The sequence below is a fragment of the Sesamum indicum genome, linkage group LG11 (assembly GCF_000512975.1).
Source record: "Sesamum indicum cultivar Zhongzhi No. 13 linkage group LG11, S_indicum_v1.0, whole genome shotgun sequence".
Classification (NCBI taxonomy): domain Eukaryota; kingdom Viridiplantae; phylum Streptophyta; class Magnoliopsida; order Lamiales; family Pedaliaceae; genus Sesamum; species Sesamum indicum.
In genome coordinates, this window is record NC_026155.1 from 7,679,616 (window position 1) to 7,698,360 (window position 18,745).

Sequence of the window (18,745 nt, forward strand, 5' to 3'; positions counted from 1 at the left end):
AGAATTTTGGAAATATTTAACCACCCTTTTGACCCCTGAAATCTATCACAACTTGCTCCTATGAATATGGGTTCAAATAAAGCAATAGGTAACCAAGCTCGTAACAACAGTCCACTCGTTTTTTTCTCATTTCTTCACTCTTTCAGGACTCTTTCACACATTTCGACACTTCACCTTTGAATTATATGATTTATCTCATCAAATCTCACATTTTTACTAAAGTTCCCTTATTCGTCTCATCAAATTTTTACTGACTTAAACATCATGTGCTAACCCAATTTTCATATTAGCCCTTTGATATTAGGATCTTCAAGAAGATCCTTCAACCCGTGTGATGCTACTAGACTTAGGTATGCATCATCGATGTTGTCCTAGGGAAATCTTGAGCAGAAGATGTGAGAAATAGCTAATTCTGACCATGCGATAGCGACTCTTATGAAGGGAACACTTTCCTTCTTATTGGAGTCGGATCCATTATGATATAGCAAGAACAACTTTCCGGAGATCTCAATTGATCATCCCCCATTATTTACCCACAGGTTTTGCCTTTTGAAACCACCTCGCTCTTCCACGAGTAGTTGAACAAGATTATAGCCAAGGCTGTCAGCACAACCCTCCGAGGTCCTCCTATTAAGCAAGTAAGACGTTTCGTCCCGATATTCCTAGTGCTTTTGGAGGAGAAGGCCATGGCAGACTGGCTCCTGCCACACCTATCGCGCTGCAGTTGAATGACCAAGAGGCAATAAGCTTTTGGACTATATGCTCCATGCATTTCGTTGTGTTTTAGAAGAAATGGTTTGTTTTATACCAATGGGTATAGACTGATGTTAAAAGGTCAATAAATACTGCACCTTTTGCTAATTGTTGTTTCATCAATAGTCAATTTGCTAAGCTCTTCATCATTAATTTTCTAGGCGATGGGTTTGGAGTGCACGTGCTCCATAGGTTGATCAATTGAAATCTTTGAAAGCAAATGCTTCTTCCATCTCATTAGGGTCGTGGTAGAGTTTGGCATCAACAAAGTATAGCTCCGACTAAGTCTAGGGCTTTATCTCCACATCAACTTTTACGGTTTTCTCATCTTTGACATACGTGAAACATTAGTGTATAGTAGAGGACACAAATCTATTTCGTGTAGCCATGGTCTTTCTAGTAACAAGTTATAGGAAGTTCTTACATCAAGCGTGTGGAAGGAAGTTTTTGCTCTTAGTTCTCCCATGATGATATCCAATCGAATCATACAGATGGTCCGTTGGCTCTCTCGATCAAAGCCTTGGATAGTCAGGCGGCTGCGGTACAAGTTTCCCACTATTATGCCCAATTTCTTCATGGTGCATTTTGGCATGATGTGACTGCCATCTATCATCTATTAGCATGCAGTTGACTTTTCGTCCTTGCATGAATCATAGGATGAACAGTGGTGGTTATGGGGCATTAAATCGGGCAATAGGCTTTGTCTTTGAAAGCTATAATTATGCAACAAGATATCAACAATCGTCTTTTATCTTCACGTGGAGGGACGCTCACAGTTTTAAGCTTTTGCTAAAAAAAATTCATCCAGAAGAATTTTCCAAGGGTCATAGGATGGAAATGACGAACCGCAGCTTCCAAGTTTCTCTTTGCCTTCGCATATCGAGAGTGCTTATTCAAGTATGGGTTTCTTAAAAGCAGAAGTTGAAGTTTTGTTGACATGTTATTGATGTCTTTGCCGGCGTGTCACTAGAATCCATCAGTCACCGTCTTTGGTGGGAGTTTCAGCATTCTTGTTGGCGAAAGAGACCTCCGTTTGTGTAAGCTGAAGATTTCCAAATTGAAGTGTTTGTGGCACTGCAAATAGATATTAGTGTAGGTGATAAGAAAGCCAATAAAGCTGGTTAGTTTATAATATATTGTTAATAATTTTATTCGATATAATGTTAAATATCATGAATATATTTTATTCTTAGGCCATCTTTGTCGTGTTATATTATATGTTATTACTGTATTTTACGGACAAAACCTACAGACCAATTAAATTAATGAAGTTGGGTTACATACTTAATGGCGACTATGAAACCAACTTTCGATGGTTGGTCAGAAACATTCCAAGTCGAGAACCCTTAAGGTGAGGAGTTCTGTGGAGACTTGCACTAAGTGATGCATTCAACTGATGAGTGTTGTGTTTTATCACTATGGATGTGTGGCTTTATGCACTTTAATGGATACTTGACAAGTAAGCTGTCAAGTTTACTGATTTTGACTCGCAATTGTCGTATGGAAGCCTGTGTGGCATAATCGGTATGACTAGAACTTCTCAATCGCGATAGTACGAAAATTAGTCCTCCGATCTAAGGAGCCATAGTTGTTGTATGTATGAGGCAGTTGTATCTTGATATTGGCTGATATGATAGGGGGATTATGTGGTTGTCAAAAGCCCTACTCCAATGCAGTTAGAATATATATGAAGATTGGCGCGTTCCAAAAAGGAATCCATCGCCCATCATGAGATGATGATCATCTCTTATGTCTTCTTGACTATGTTAATTTCTAGAAGTATGTAGCTATAGCTATTAATCAAATAGGAAAATAATTTCTCATGTTAATTAATGATAAACACAAAAAAAAAAAAAACAGATACATAATTATCAATGTCAAGTATGGGAACTGATCTCGAACTTCGTGCGCTAGATTTTGATCAGTAAATAGCTTGATAGAACGATTGTATCCGTATGGTACAGACAGTTAAAGGTTCACACTAATTTCACCTATTCTCTAGTGCGATGGACTATTGCTAAACAGTCATCGATGGTAACATGTACTTTTGTATTAATGTGTTGATCAAGAGGGATTAACTGAATATGATTAATTTAATCTCGAGCAAGTTAGTTGCCAAATTAAAACTATGTGATATAAGCCGAAGTCTAACTAAAGGTGGACCTATAAGGGTCATACACAAAATACAGACGATATTGTAGAGAATTAATTGGAGAATCAATTTTTGATGTGAATTAATTATTGATTTAATTATGGAAGAGACATGATTAACTTAAAGGAGTTTAAATTAATCCTTTGAATAATTGGATTATTCAATTAGGTCCTATGTGATAGAAAATCCAAAACGCTAATTAATTGGACTAATTAAATGCTTGTATTTTGGGATTAAGTAATTGAATTAATTAATCTTAGGTCCAAAAATTAAATAAAATATTTGATGTGGACTTGAAATTAATTGATTGGATCAATTAATTACTACTCAGAAATCAAAATATATTTAATTCAAATTGTGGTCAAGCTTCAAGGGACCACAAGAACCTACCATGCATTAAAGACCCTTAATTAAGGGCTTGCATCCTTATGAGTGATGCTCATCTAACTTTGACTTGAAGCAAACCAGCCCCTTTATATAGAGAGAGTGGTTAGCCATTTGTGGGTGCTTGCAAGGTTTGTATATCAATATTTCTCTCCCTCACTTTCTAATATCTCCCTGAAGAATTCTATCTGTTTCATCTTTTTTTTTTTAAATCTTGAAATTCATTCAACGTTTTCTTAAGAAACTAGAACACTTTTTACTTTATAAAAGTGTTGTTTTAGTACCACTCTCTTGAGTTTCTAGTAAGGCTAAAAGAGACACAAGTTGGTGTTTTGTATGGACTTGTTAGAGATAATTTTGTTTAATTCTCGTGTGGACAAAGTAAGAAACTATTGTTGGAGGAGGAATTTTGAAGGTAGGAAGCTCCACTACTCTCAAAGAGGTATTTACCCTTTGATTTGTATGCGATAAAATTTGAAATAAAACTATAGTTTCCAGAAATTAGAGTGGACAAGGAAGAAAAGAACTATCATTCAAACAATAATCGCAACTACAACTTCAAGATTGCACGCTAGAATACATGATTACAGGCTAAGAGAATGAACAATTCCCTTGGCAACATTCGCCCTGTAGGCTTGTAAAGCTAAATTACGTACATTGGTGAAGTAAACATAACATACCAGTACTCGACTATGCACTAGACGTTCGAATGCGTCCTGTTAGAACTCCAGCATAACTTTCAGGCACGTCCAAGAAGTGAATGAATGTGTTGCAGCGATTTTATACTCTCTAACCAACACAACCGCAACATACAATACCTCTGCTACAGGAAAAAGAAAAAATGGAACAGGAATCAGAAGAAAGTTGGATGATAACGTCTTGCTTAATGTAGCGCGGAGCATGAGCATGAGAGAGGGATATATGCTAGACAAATTCTCAATCTTACTACTTGTTTTAGAAATTATAAGGCTTCTGCTATTCTCACCGTTGTCTGTGCACCAGCTTATCTTTTTATCATAGAAGTGAAAAAAATTGATTAAGAGGTTGTTTTTATATCTACGCATCCTGTGGGTAGGTCAGATCCAGAGGGTGTTTTGCATAAGTTTTTGCACCTGACGGGATGTCGATGTAAATTACAACTATAAACTCAAGTACTGTAATGGCAGGGTGTATACTTATTAGTAGACCCTAAACAATAATGAACCTAACCTATTTTCACTTATCAGCATCCTCAATCTCGTTTACGGGTTTGAAATGCCTACTTTTTCATTGTCTGATGAAAATATAGTTGAAACTCTACTTCTTGATTCCATGCTAATAATGAAAATGCATATGTACCAATGTATGTATGCAAACAACGTTAAAAATGAAAATGCGCTACTCACACAATTGAGCAGCTGGTATTGTGCTTTTTCTTTCGTGCTACCATTTCCTTCCTCCGTGTAGGTTGAAGCACAACCTTGATTGCAGTATCAAAAACAGCTTTCACATTCTGGTAAAAAACCTCAAACAAAATTAGCTTCCCTAATAGAGACGTTGCTCTTAAACTTTGTGGACGATGATTATAATAAATAGTTAGTGCAGGTGATAGAATTGAAAAGTGTACACCAAACACCCTACCTGTTGAGTCTTTGAGCTGCATTCTATATACGCTGCTGCACCGATTTGTTTCCTCAACTCCTCCCCCTACAAATTTTCAGCCACGTTAATCTAGAAAATAGAGCAAATTAAATACTGATGGAATGTAGAGAAAGATACAGACTTGGGCAGTTGTAATGATGTTAGATCCCATATGATCAGCCATATATCCCCTGTCTTCTCGAAGATCTGTTGCGGCAAAAAGTAAAAAAGAGATGGGCCATCATATCAGGCGTTCTTTGTCCAATTAAGCCAAAAAAACAGCATTTGAATCACTGAATTGTAATCAGATAACTTGAGGTCGTACCTAACTTTGTTCCAACAAGTACAATTGGAACATTGGGGGCGAACCGACGAAGCTCAGGCATCCACTGAAATGAGAGTTCGAATGATGTTGTGAATACTTTTTCAAGCCATTCTTAATAAAGGAACTACGAAAAGAGAAAGTCTGTGCCTTGTAGTTTACATACGACCAATTTTAACCAAACAAAATTACGCTGAAATTAGAGCGTGTTTGGGTGATCAACGTATAAGCTTTTGAAACATCTTACAAGATATTAGAGGGTTCATAACATATTAAAAAGCATTTGGTAAGTTCTTTATAAAAAAAACTTATAACCTCAAAAAGTAAGACGTCAGGATTGAGTCTGCTCTTTTAGAAAAAGTAAAGGGTTACTAACTTACTTTCAAAATCTTAACAAACATTGACGTTTTAAATAAGCTTAGCCAAACAACCTCTTAATCAATAAAACAGGAGAGACGCACTCGATTTTGTTTACTCAAAGAGCAGATTGGAGAGTTTACCATGCATTTATTCAAGATGAAATTACCCAATTTTACAATTTGAATATGAAGGAAAGGCAAAGAAAAACAGTAAAGAGAGAGCAGTGAAGGCAAAAGTCACAATGTTATACCTTCTTGAGGACATTTTCATAGCTAGCCCTACTGATTAAAGAGAAAGCCAATACAAATATATCAGCCCCTCTGTAACTCAGTGGCCTCAACCTGCTGTAATCTTCTTGACCTTTAAAACAGAGAAAAATCAATACAATTAGGAAAGTGAGGCTGCTAAAATAGTAGCAAAAACAGCACTACTTAGATGATAAACAGTCCTATGGTGGGACAGCCCAACCCCTTGTGTTTGAACATGGTGGCGTGTGCGTGTGTATGTTGGGCGTGTGCGCTAAAAATAAATAAAGATGATAAACACCTGCAGTATCCCATAGTCCTAAGTTCACAATGTTGCCATCCACAGCCACATTAGCACTGAAATTGTCAAAAACTGTTGGAATATAATCCTGAAACGCATAAACATCCCAGATATATAATCAGTTTTCACAAAACCCATTATTGGCAAACTGTAACATATCGAGTCCCAGAAGTCTCTATTTTTCACTACGATGATAAGATGAACTTAACCGCATTATCATCTATAAATGTGGGTTAATAATCAGAGCCCACATTGTCAAAAACTGGGAAAATGAGAAAGCAATGAGAACGATATGTAAGAAATGAGACAAATTACAGTTAAAGAAGCACAGAAAATTAAAATCAAGAATGAGAGAGACTAACAGTGGGGAACTTGTTGCTGGTATAACATATGAGCATGCAGGTCTTGCCAACGGCTCCGTCTCCCACCGTCACACACTTGATGAACTTTGAAGCACTCATCTTCCGTAATCCTTCAGCTTCCACAGAGCTATATATATATATACACAAATGTCAAAGAGCAAAAAGAGATTCTTGAAAGAAAGAAGCCCAGTTGAGTGAATGGAGCAGGGGAGAGACAAAGGAGAGAGAGTATCTAAAAATGGTGAAGAAAAAACAAGAAGAAAAGGGCAGGTGGATATAGAAAGAGAGGCCCTTATTGCAAACTTGGAGTTTCGAGAGTGGCAATAAAGAACAAAGCTACGGACAGTGCGTGCACAGAGTTTGTGTGGGAGAGAGAGAGAGAGGAGAGAGAGAGAGAGTAGAGTCAAACGATCTCGCTGTCACTTTTCATCCCTCTCGATAAAATTCAAAATCCAACAGAAATATTTTTTGAAATGCAGGAAGGTGATGGGACCCTGTGCCGCGACTCTCCTCAAACGGCTCCAAGCCACACCAACTGCTTACCACTATAATATATTTCCTTAGTTTTGCAGATACATATAGATACTATATTTACTGTTGCTGTCATAAATGCAATAAGGACATGTGTTCTTCAGTCTTTTTTTTGTTTCATTTTTCGACAATTTTTGAAACATAAAATACATATGATGTTTGCCTAATATTTTTTATAAAGTAATTTTTATCTCTTAAAATATCATATTAAACATACAATACCTATATTTTTACTCACAAACAAAATACTATATATATATACACATATATATAAATGTATAAAAAAGATATGATTTGTCCTTAAACACTGATTTTTGTCCCCAAATACCAACAATTTTTATACACCGGTTATTTAAAATATTTTAAATTGTGTCTAAAAACAGATCCATATATATATACAAATATCTCCAACGCACACTTATTTATCTCTATTTTTCTCTCTCTATCTCCAAAATACAAAACAAACCACCCATAATACAAAACCAAACACAATGTTTATGTCTGGTCCTTGCAATAGCTGCTTGTTGAGAAAATATTTATTTGAATTTAGTTTCACCACATGAACTTTGGGTATATAAGGATAATAACACTCACATTTCTTAAGATTCTGTATAATTACACGAACATTCTCTATAGTTTGAAAAATTATTTTTAGTATTCCTAAGATTTGCTTCTGTCTAATAAATAAGTCCCATCCGTTCGTAAAAATCCACCGAATTTGTTGATATTAACAAAAAGTTGAATGAAAATTGATATTTTTCCTCGATTGACTTATTTCTGGCTTATTGCAGGCCAAACAATTTTTTTTTCGGCTAAACTACCCTTATAACGTTGAAGATATACCTGCTCGCATGCATTGACGCGTAATTTAATCATAAAAAGATTTATTTGACCTGAAATAAATTAGTGACAAGTCAATCAAGGATAAACATAAATATTTTTTTTCAATTGTCAGTTAATATCAATAAATTCAATAAATTTTAACTAATTAAGAAAATTATTTATTAAACATAATAAAACCTCAAAAGTAATATATATAATTTCCTAGAAGTGTTGTGTGTTTATAACTCAATTGCAAATATCATCTTAATTTTTTTTAATCAATTTGTCCAATGTGATCTTTCCTTTGCAATAATTAAATTTATTCAAAAAATAGAAAAGTTTTAGCCATTGATTATTGTCTTATCATTTGAACAGATCTGCCTGAGGAAGTAAAAGGGTGTAAATAACGCCAGTAAATTAGTCATAAAATAGTTTGCAAAAATGAAAACATTAATTAGAACCCCTTAAAAGAAGTTTATATCCAAAAAAAATCATTAAAATACTATTCCATCAACTTTCATTTCAAACACCCAATTATTGACTTAATTTTACTTTATTTTTTGTCAAAAATTACTCTTCATCTTTTGATCTTCTTCTATTAATTAATATCTCTTCATTTACTAATTGATATTTAATTTTGGAATTAATTTTCTTTTAAACTATAATCATCTTTTTGTAGTAAAACTTTTACAAATCTTTTTGTTTAGTTCATTCATTAAAATTGTTTCTAATTAACAATTGTTCTCCAATGATTCGAAAAGAATAATATCTATCCAAAAAATTTCTTTCGATTGTTAAAATTGATTAGGATTTCCGTTTCAGGCAGATAACATTTTTCTCCAAGATAATATTAAAATTTCAAAGAAAAATATTTTGTTGAATATATTGGAGAAGAAATTATATTAGTAAAGAAAATGATAAGTTTTTATTTGAATTAGAAAAAATAAAAATTATAAAAGTTTTACTAAAAATTGATAAATACGGTTAAAGTGAAAAAATTAAAACTTAATGCAACAATAAAAGCTCAAAAAAAAAAAAAAGGTAACTTTGTCCCAAAATAGAGTAAAAGTTAAGAGTGATTTTCCGAAATGAAAAGTTGAATGAACGGATGTTTTGTATAAAAAAAGGTATATTAATGGATTTTTAAAATATAGAATTTTTTTTAAAGGAGTTATAGTAATTTTTCCTAAAAACTATTTTAATTTTAGTAACTCAAGTATGTACATATAATTGTTGGGGGTACTACCTAACGTGCCTAACTAGACCGGCGAATGTCATTTAGGTAGCATACTGCTTAAATATTTAATTGGATAACAATTTTATTTGTATCACATCAATAATATATGTGGCTTTTTTCATTCCAATATTGTGTGTTTATTTGTGCATAATCGATCGGAATCTCTAGATTATACATGACTATACCACATGGTCATGCATATGATGGTGCTCGTTAAATATGCATTCAAGGTCTTGGTTTTAAACATTTCAAATTAAGGATCATTTAGGTAAATGTCTCATTTCATGGATGTTTGCTGTGGAAACACTAATGTGTGTTGTTTGGGTGCTTGTTAGGAATACATTCATTGAACGACTCTGTAGAGAATTATTTATCAGAGTGATAATACCGAATTAAAAATTCCATTATGTAATAGTGCAAGAGTAGTCCTTATGACTTAGGCACTATAGTGACCTTATATTAGGTCTTTTGTACTTCGATTTCGATTTATTCTCTGGTCATCTAGGTGATCATAAATGGATTTTTTGGTACAAGCCCATCTAATGTCAATGAGTGACACGTCAAAAATCATTAGCCTTCCTTTTAAAGTAAATAATATCCTATACTCCTATTTCTAATTAATAAATTTTTGATCAAGGTATCACGATAACTAGGCGTGAGGTTTCTTAGGTTGATCATTTTAATAAAAATTACTGGAAGGAAGTGATATGTAGTTATTGAGAACAAGGTTTTGACTCGCTATCCATGCATTGGACTCAGTGAGGAGATAATTGATGATGTGGCCACACTTGCATAGTACTTCTTGTCTAAAGGTTCGCCACATTGACCTAAAGATAGGGTTTTATGGGGTTTTGCTAGATGACAATCTTGATTAATAGGTTCTTGAAATTAAAGAGTTAATTTCAAAATAATTTAATTAATGTGATTAATTAAATTTGATAAATCACAATAATTGTGAGCACATGACTATCATTAGGGTGAATTTAAGGGCCATAATGCTAGATTTCAATTAATTAAATGGTTGAACTAATTCTTGAATCAACTAATTAAATTAATTCAAGTCAAGAACTATTTAATTTAAATGTTGAATTAAAAGACGTACAAAATTAACTAAAGTAGTTAATTGTTCTTCGGCTCAATTAATTGTATAAAATATTTAATTAAATTAAACAAGCTCAAAAAATAAATATAAAACTAATTGATGAGATCAATTAATTTGGTCCTTGATTAATGAAGTTTTGGAAATTTCATTATAGAAAATAAATGGTGCAATTACCATAAAATCATGAAGTAACCCGGACCACAATCATACATCAATCCATAGCATAATATAGTCGAATTCATTGCTTCTTTTTTTAGAAGCCTGCTTACCTTAACTTGAATGCATCAGTCAATAGTTTTGTCGGTCAACATCATCTTAATCAATGTCATATAATATTAAATACATGATAATCGTGAAATATGATATCCCCACACCACTCCAATATGTAGCAATATCAGTACAGGACATTACAACGAACCTAACATCCAGTGTGTAACTCTGTATCTAAAATATCACAACGAACCTGACATCCCCTCACTACTCCAGCTGTGTGTAATTATCAACACAAGATATTATATTCCTTGCTACCCAAAATACCTCGAGCTTTCCTAAGTGTCATGGTACTTAACTTTATATTCATTTTTCTCATATCACATCATCATAGACCGTTGACTATGTTCTCCAGTTAGGTAAGCCATCTTTTTACTGTTTCCATCATAAATTATACGGAATTAATACTTGGGACTAAAATTGCAAACTTTTTGGAGCTATGCACACACTACAAGAAAATGACTCAATAGCTACAAAATATATTGATGCTAAAATCAGCGTGAAGCTAATTAGCAAGTAAAATTTTTACTGAATTCATTCCTAATTTACATTAGCAACAAATTTCACTATTTTGCAAGGAATAACATATGCTATTGCTATTAGTGTTATTTCTTGTAACCGGACCCAAAATTACAAAGAGGTTAACGTGTGCGACATAACGCCATTTTTCTACTTTATTGAATGCTTCATGAAATAGATGCAACAAAGATATTCACCCCACCCTCCATAGTAAAAGAAAGGTACAAAAAAATAACTAGTTTTTCGATTCGTAAACGATTATATTTATCCAATGACTATAATTTGAAAATAATATTTTATTATAGTTATATTTTTTTGATTTTATATATATTTCATTTAATCCTTGCAAGTACAAAACATTACTAGGAGAATGTTGAATGATGGGCAAAATTGAAAGTTATATAATTTTTTTGCCGACGTTAGCATTTTTTGTCTGAATCCTAACATAAGGAGCTCAATTGTAAATAGTGGTTTCTCGAAGCGGATGTAAGCATAGCTTTTAAATTTTTATAAAAGAAAGTGTAATTTCATATTTAGAAGAAGTGTAAGTCATGTATAACCTAATTAAATTTAAAGAGTTTAGTGTCCAAAACCTAACCACCGCCGTTACAAAGAGCTTCATATCACTAGAAAAAAAATTATTATTAGCTACAAATTTAATAGCTATGGGCTAAAAACAGTGGTAAAATTTTTTATTGACCATGATTAAATAAAATCGACCAAAAATATATATTTTCCATCAAGAAAAAGTTATTTACCATGGCTTGTAATAAAAGTCATGATAATATTTTACCCATTCTCGCAAATATCATGACCAACAGCCATTGTATGCCTGTGGTCAATAACTATTTATACGACTATTTTATTTTTAACCATGATAATTAGCCATGATTAAACGTTGTATTTTTTGTAGTGTTTTAGACAAGAAGATCAATACCACCTATTAAACTTTTCATCTTTTACAGATCAACTTACTTTTTTTTTTTTTTTTAATACGATAAAAATAGTATATTTCCAGTATTGGAAACTTAAATAATTCCATCTAATTTCAAAATCGTTTGAAATTTCCTCAACTCCAAATATATTTCTCATCTTAAATATATTTTTTGGTTTTGTAATTTTAGTACGTAATTTAGTATTTTTTAATTATTTTTTTATCTTTCTAGAGTTGGAAAATAGTCACGTAACTTTTTGACATTTTACGATTTTGATCCTTCTAGTGTTGAATTTTACAAAAAGTTGTCGGAATAAATCATGTGTCTCTTGTGATTTTGATATTTTTATTCGTTATATTTCTAGAGGTTGCAAAAGTCTCCTATAACTTTTTGATATTTCCCAGTTTTGGTCTTGTCAAGTGCTGGATTTTCTAAAACTTGCTGGAACAAATCATGTGCCATGTTATTATTTTTTTTTATCTAATATTTTCTATCCATATTGACAAAAGTGAGATTTAAATGAACCATGTAAGGTGCACATAATTTATTACAGCGACTTTTGCAAAATTCGGCATCGAAAAGACCAAAGAGTGGAAATGTTAAAAAATTACATGACTATTTTGTAATACTAAAAAGATAAAAGATAAAAATACCAACGTATACCAAAATCACTAGACCAAAATATATATTTAAGCCTATATTTCTCAAAAGAAAAACTTTCCATATCCATATATATATATATATATATGGCCATAATGAATAATTATCAGATAAAGCAAATGTACAATTTTCAACACACACACACAAAAAAAAAAAAAAAAAACGAGAGATGGATCACTCAAAAATATACAAATTATGCAGAAAAATAAGTAGAAGAGGAGTCCCTGGAATTGTGCATATCAGTCATGGCAGCTTCCTTGGGTATGAAACCACCAGCTTTGTCCTCAACAACATCCTCATCCCAAACCCTCTCTTCCTCGCAGCATTTATATGCCCTGCTGCAGAAAATGAAGTAGACGAAGTTTCCCACACTTAGAACGGTGAGTATCCAGTAATAGTAGTCATAGTGTCCCTTGTTGAGATTGCTGGACACCCAGCTTTCTCTACCACCCCTTTTCGAAACAACGTCTATTATGTTCACTATGATGCTTCCCACCAGGTTCCCGATGGCCAGACCTAGGGCGAAAAGGGCCACCGCGATGCTGCCCATGCTCTTCGGGAACTGGGAGTAGTAGAGCTCGATTTGCCCTATGACGTTGAGAGCCTCCGCTAGTCCTATTAGGCAGTGCTGTGGTATCAGCCACATTGCCGACATGTTCACCTTTATTTCAAACCAAGACATCTAGGTTAAGGGAACTGTAATGACTTTTCTATATGTGAAATAGGCCATAGAAACCAAGTTAATTGAAAAAAAGAGAGAATGTAACACTATGGTTGGACTTAATGATCATATATTTGTAGAAGATAGAAGAATTTTAATTTTAGTACTGTATATATGATGATCGTAATTTCAGTACTGTAATTTTAAAAACATAGAATTTGCTAATTGGATACACTTTTTCAAACCATTTTAGCAAATAAGGGTCATTTTCTACTCAACGTTCAAAATTTTTTTAAGTTATCGGAGAACCACCAAAATAAGTTCTTATGGGGTCAAGTGTAAAAAATATCGATCCAATTATGAATAAAAAATCTAGTCATTTTTTTTTGTATTTTTTTAATTCCTATGTACGGGGTTAGGTGTAACATATTGTTGCATCTATTTTTTGAAACACTAGATGAAATATTTGAACATGATATTTTTAAGAAATAGATGACCTCAACTTAGGAAGTAAAAAAAGACCAAAAGGTAACTAGTTTTTCATCGACGGTTACTTTCTATCCAATATCTTTAATTTAAAAATAATATATTATTACAAATACGTCTCTAGATTTCATATATATTATATTTATTACTTCCTTACAAGTATAAAAATATTACTAGATGAATATTTGAATATGGGGTAAAATTAAAAATTTATATTACTTTTTTATTGACTTCAATATTTTTCGTTCAAATCGTAATAGGAGTCATTGTAAATAAAGAATTTTCAGTGAGAGTATAAATATACTTTCAAAACCTTTTTTAAGAAAAAAAAGTATAATTTTGTAATTTTAGAGGGGAACTAAGTATAATTAACCCTATACTTAAACGATTATCTTATTTTGTACCCATCACCCCAAACATTTGGAAATATCAATTATATTAAACATATGAATCCCCTCAAGTACCTGGGCATTTGGGACGTCGGCCAACCCCTCATCAATGGCTCTCGCCCTACGAGCCCTCTCGACCAATGCAGCCGCACTAGTGGCGAAACAAGAGACAAACAGTCCAATCCCAATGCGGGTTTTAAACCCAATGCCGCGGGGATTCTTGGTGTATTTGGAGAGTCGAGGGACGATGACCCGATCATAGAGGGAGACCCAAAGGGTGAGAGTAATGATCCCGAACAGGCCAAAGGAGGCCGCCGGGATCTTGAAGCTTCCGATGAAGCGCCTGTCTAATGGATCATGATTCCAGTGGACCAGATGGGCAGCAGTTGTATCAGGGATTTCAGTACTTCGACCTGGAGGACACTGCAGAGGCTCCATGGATCTGAAGCTGAACCATCTGGCTTCAGGTCTTTCTCAGGGTTTCTTATAATGCAGGATTTGTTCAAGAACCTGAAATGAATACAATTTTCATGGAAACTTACGTACTGTGTATACTCTTGTGGACTGTGGTACTGCTGTAAAGTTTATTTTCTTCATCATGCTACGAAATTTTGTTGAATTCAGTTCATATAAGCAATATATTTGTTCCCGGATCGTATTTTCGAAATTCAAATTATGTTGCATTTTTTGTTTTATTGAATATATATATATATATATATATATAAGGTATGTATATAAAAATGATGTTGTTTATGATATTTAAGAAAGAAATTATACGCAATGCACGGCTATATTAATTGGAATAGAAAATACAATATGACTTTAAATAAAAAAATCCAATTCAATTTGTTCCAAATGACTAAATTTTCATATGAAACATATACAAAAAAAACTCTTTCAAATTTCACTAACATTTATATACACACACTATATATACAAAAATTATATTATTTATTTTGAAAAAAGATTTTGTACACGTGATGTTTATGTATTAAATGAAACAAAAAAAAAGAGTAAACTACAACTACCTCCCCTGAAGTTTGACATAATTATGAAATTCTCCTTTATTGTTTGGAAAATTACAAATACTCCCTCAAATAAAAAATAATTATAGAACTCCTAAACGATGAGGTGAACAATATTATTTTACCCTTATTGAATTTTTTTCAAAAATAAAAAAATATTTGAAAAAATATAAAAATATTAAGGGTGGGTAAAAAATAAATCATCTAGAGGGAATATTAGCATAAAAATATTTTATAAAATTATAATTTATAATTGAAAAAGGCATAATAGTCAGTTCACCAAAAATTGAATGAAAACCTAACAGAATGGACTCGTTAAATTAAGGGGTATTGTAATTTTTCGAACAATATATGAAGAGATATTTGTAATTATGCTAAGCATCAGGGAGCTGGGTGTAATTTACCCAACAAATAAAATGAAATATAATTTTAAATAGAAAAAAAAACTGCTGGAAATTAATGTAAATTGTTTGTTCACCTGAGTTTATGTGTCGGTACAAGCAGCTTGGAACCTTTAGTACTGTGATAATAATGGCGGCCATCAGACTCCTCCGGCGGGAACTGAAGGTGCCTGTTCCTCCAGGACGCCACCAGAACTTGAGCAAGGCCCGTCAGCAAACTGTTGTTGGGCTTAACCTTAACGTAAAGTCCGGATCCCAGGAAGAACATTACGGCGGAGAATAGCATGAGGCCGACGGGAACTCCAAACCCGATGACCCATCCAAACGTATTCTGGATGTAAACTATAACTGTGAGTGCTGTCATGAGGGAGACCCCAACAGAGGCGTAGTACCAGTTGAAGAAGCTCTGCAGAACCCTCTGGTTGTTTGGGTTTCCAGGGTCATTGAACTGGTCTGCCCCGAACGCTATGGAGCATGGCCTGATGCCGCCAGTGCCGATGGAGATGAGCGCAAATGCTGTGAAGAGGAATGCGTATTGGCCGGGTTTTGGCTTTATGCAGTTGCCTAGTCTTAGATCACATGGTGGTGGCCTTGCCTTTTGGATTATGGCTGTTAACCACATTACAATCAGTCCCTGCAATTGAGATTTGTATATATTCAGGGCAAGTAGAGGAAAAGTGAGTTTCGCAAAGACTTTGACAAATGATTGAAAAGTATTTATAACCCAATCCATTTTGATAATTTTATTGTTTAATATAGAAGTTACAATTTTGTACCAATTTATTTTGATATTTTTGTGTAGTAAATTTTAAAACTCCGCACATTAAGGACAAAAATGATCCAAATTCACTAAATAGCTTAAAAAGTGAGTGTGACATGCACGTTATCAACTCAATTAGGTGCACTTTTTCAATCACTTTAACGTATTCTTGTATTTTTGTTCTTAATATGGTAATTTTTTAAAATTATGAGATAAAATTGTCAAAGTATGTTTCACTAGTTACTGTAACTATATTGTATTGTCACTATAAATGTGCCATAATTCTCTATACTGACTACTTTATACACAATTCTTGACACTAATAATTATAGTCACTTAATACATCTTTTTAGTTGCAACTTTAAAATTATTATATGATATTTTTAAGGGAAAAATCTAGAGATCTCTCTTGTGATAATAGAAATGTTAAAAAAACCTTTATGAAAATCAAAGTATCAACTACCCCCTGTGATATAAAAATAAAATTAAAAAAACCCCCTCCGTATAGAAATTGGGCCGCACGCGTTTTGACTGCGAATTGACCATAAAAATACCCTTTTTTTTTAATATTTTTGTTCTTCTCTCACATCTAATATATATAATATTACATATTTTATTAATATATATAAATATTATAAATATAATAATTATCTAATTTAAATATTATACATTTTTGTTAATATTAAAATATTATTTTAGTAGGGGGAGTGGGTGGGGTGGGTTATGATAATAATGTTTTCTTATAAATTATAATTATATATTGTAAGTATATTTTTATAGTTATAAATTGTGTATATTATAAATTAAAATAATTATATATTAATAGGTCTAATTTGATGGTTGATTAGGAGGGGCGTTTTAGTTATTATTTTATAAAAAATAGGCTCAAGTTAATCAGGGTGGTGAGATTATTTATTTATAATATAGAGTTGATTTTTTATATTAAAAATTTTATAGAGGGTTTTTAATATTTTTACATATGACAGAGGATGGAAATGAATTTAACCCTATTTTTTTAGTACTATAATATTGTGATCTAGTGATATATGAACATGAAAGTCTCGCAACAAGCAACCGTTAAACGTGGGGAGAGAGAAGATAGTCTCACCATAAGCGTGGTGACTGTTGCCACCGCAATCACGAGGAATCGGCCGAAGTAGGAATCAGAAAGAAAAGCTCCGAAGATTGGCATGAAGTTGGAGATTGCTCCCCAGATGAACAGAGTGCTCGTTCCACTTGCAGCACTAAAATTATACTCTCTGATCAAGTACAATATCATGTTCGGCTGAAGCCCATACGACGCGATCTTCTCAAACGCCTCATTTGCTGCATATAACCATAACAAAAACCACAAAGTTAGAGCAAAAACATAGAAACCATCAACTCAAATTTGATCCAAGATTCTCAATATATATGAATTTGCATGTTTCTTTATGTCTACGTGTGTTGCGACCGAACGCCGGCCGACGTAGGTAAGCCAACAGGTTGAAAAGAGAAGATCAGAATTGGATTTGAACAGATTTAGATCTATAGATATTGAGATGAAGATTTTGCCTATGACAAAAGGCATGGTGCGGAGGCCTCCTTTGCGCCGGCCGGCTGCCGTCTTAGGAGGGTTTGCTGTGTCTGAACTCTCCATCTTCAGTTTCTTAGCAAGAGAAAATGGGTTCGGAGATGTGTTGCAGTGTACAAGGGAGCAGGCTGGAGGGAGAACCGATCGATGTGCTGATTTTTCTTCGGCCCTGTACCGGAGGAAACAAGAGTATCAAGCCAAGTGTGGTTTGTTTGGCTTTCTTGGAAGTTCTTCAATCATCACTTCCAGAACGGCTTTGTCCTTTTATACTTCTTTTCATCAAATATTCGAACTTTAGGTACCAGCTAGTGGACAAGAGAGACAAATGGACTTCATTGTAGGCCTCTGTGTTCACGAGTTAGACCCCGTTCATAACTAAGGGTCGATGTGCAAAACGTGTGAGTTACTGACTATGAATGGCTTAAATATATTTTTGATCTTGTAGTTTTGGTATTTTATATTTTTATGTTTTATTTTTTTAAGGTTATAAAATAGTTCAATAACTTTTTGATATTTTGTGGTTTTAGTCCTTCCGGTACTGAATTTTGCAAAATTTACAGGAATAAATAATGCGCTTCTCTTGATTTTGAAATTTTTTATCCTTTGTTTTTTTAGGGGTTGCAAAAGAGACCTAGTAATATTTTAATATTTCGCCATTTTGGTTCTTCCGATGCCAGATTTTGTGAATGTTGCAGGAATAAATCATGTTCCACATCATTTTCTTTTTTGATTTTTTGTTTATGTGGGCAAAAATGAACCAATCAGAACAAAAATCTCAATTTAAATGAACCAGGTCATGCGCACATGATTCATTCCATCGACTTTTGTAAAGTTCGGCACCAGAAGGACTAAAATTATAAAAAGTCAAAAAGTTA

General features: G+C 33.2%; 1 protein-coding gene and 1 pseudogene across 2 annotated transcripts; both read right to left on the reverse strand.

Annotated features, from left to right (window-relative positions):
* On the reverse strand, positions 3,797-6,858 carry LOC105173531 (rac-like GTP-binding protein ARAC7). 2 transcript variants are annotated; one of them, XM_011095310.2, is made up of 8 exons: positions 6,500-6,858; positions 6,138-6,225; positions 5,842-5,951; positions 5,235-5,298; positions 5,052-5,116; positions 4,910-4,975; positions 4,675-4,781; positions 3,797-4,109 (listed from the first exon to the last, which is right to left on the reverse strand). In XM_011095310.2, the coding sequence occupies exons 1-8, from the start codon at positions 6,596-6,598 to the stop codon at positions 4,079-4,081; spliced, it is 630 nt and encodes a 209-aa protein (XP_011093612.1). In that variant the 5' UTR covers positions 6,599-6,858; the 3' UTR covers positions 3,797-4,078. The 2 variants fall into 2 exon arrangements, with proteins under 2 accessions (XP_011093612.1, XP_011093611.1); XM_011095309.2 differs by having other exon boundaries at positions 3,797-4,112.
* LOC105173533 lies at positions 12,761-18,236 on the reverse strand (annotated as a pseudogene).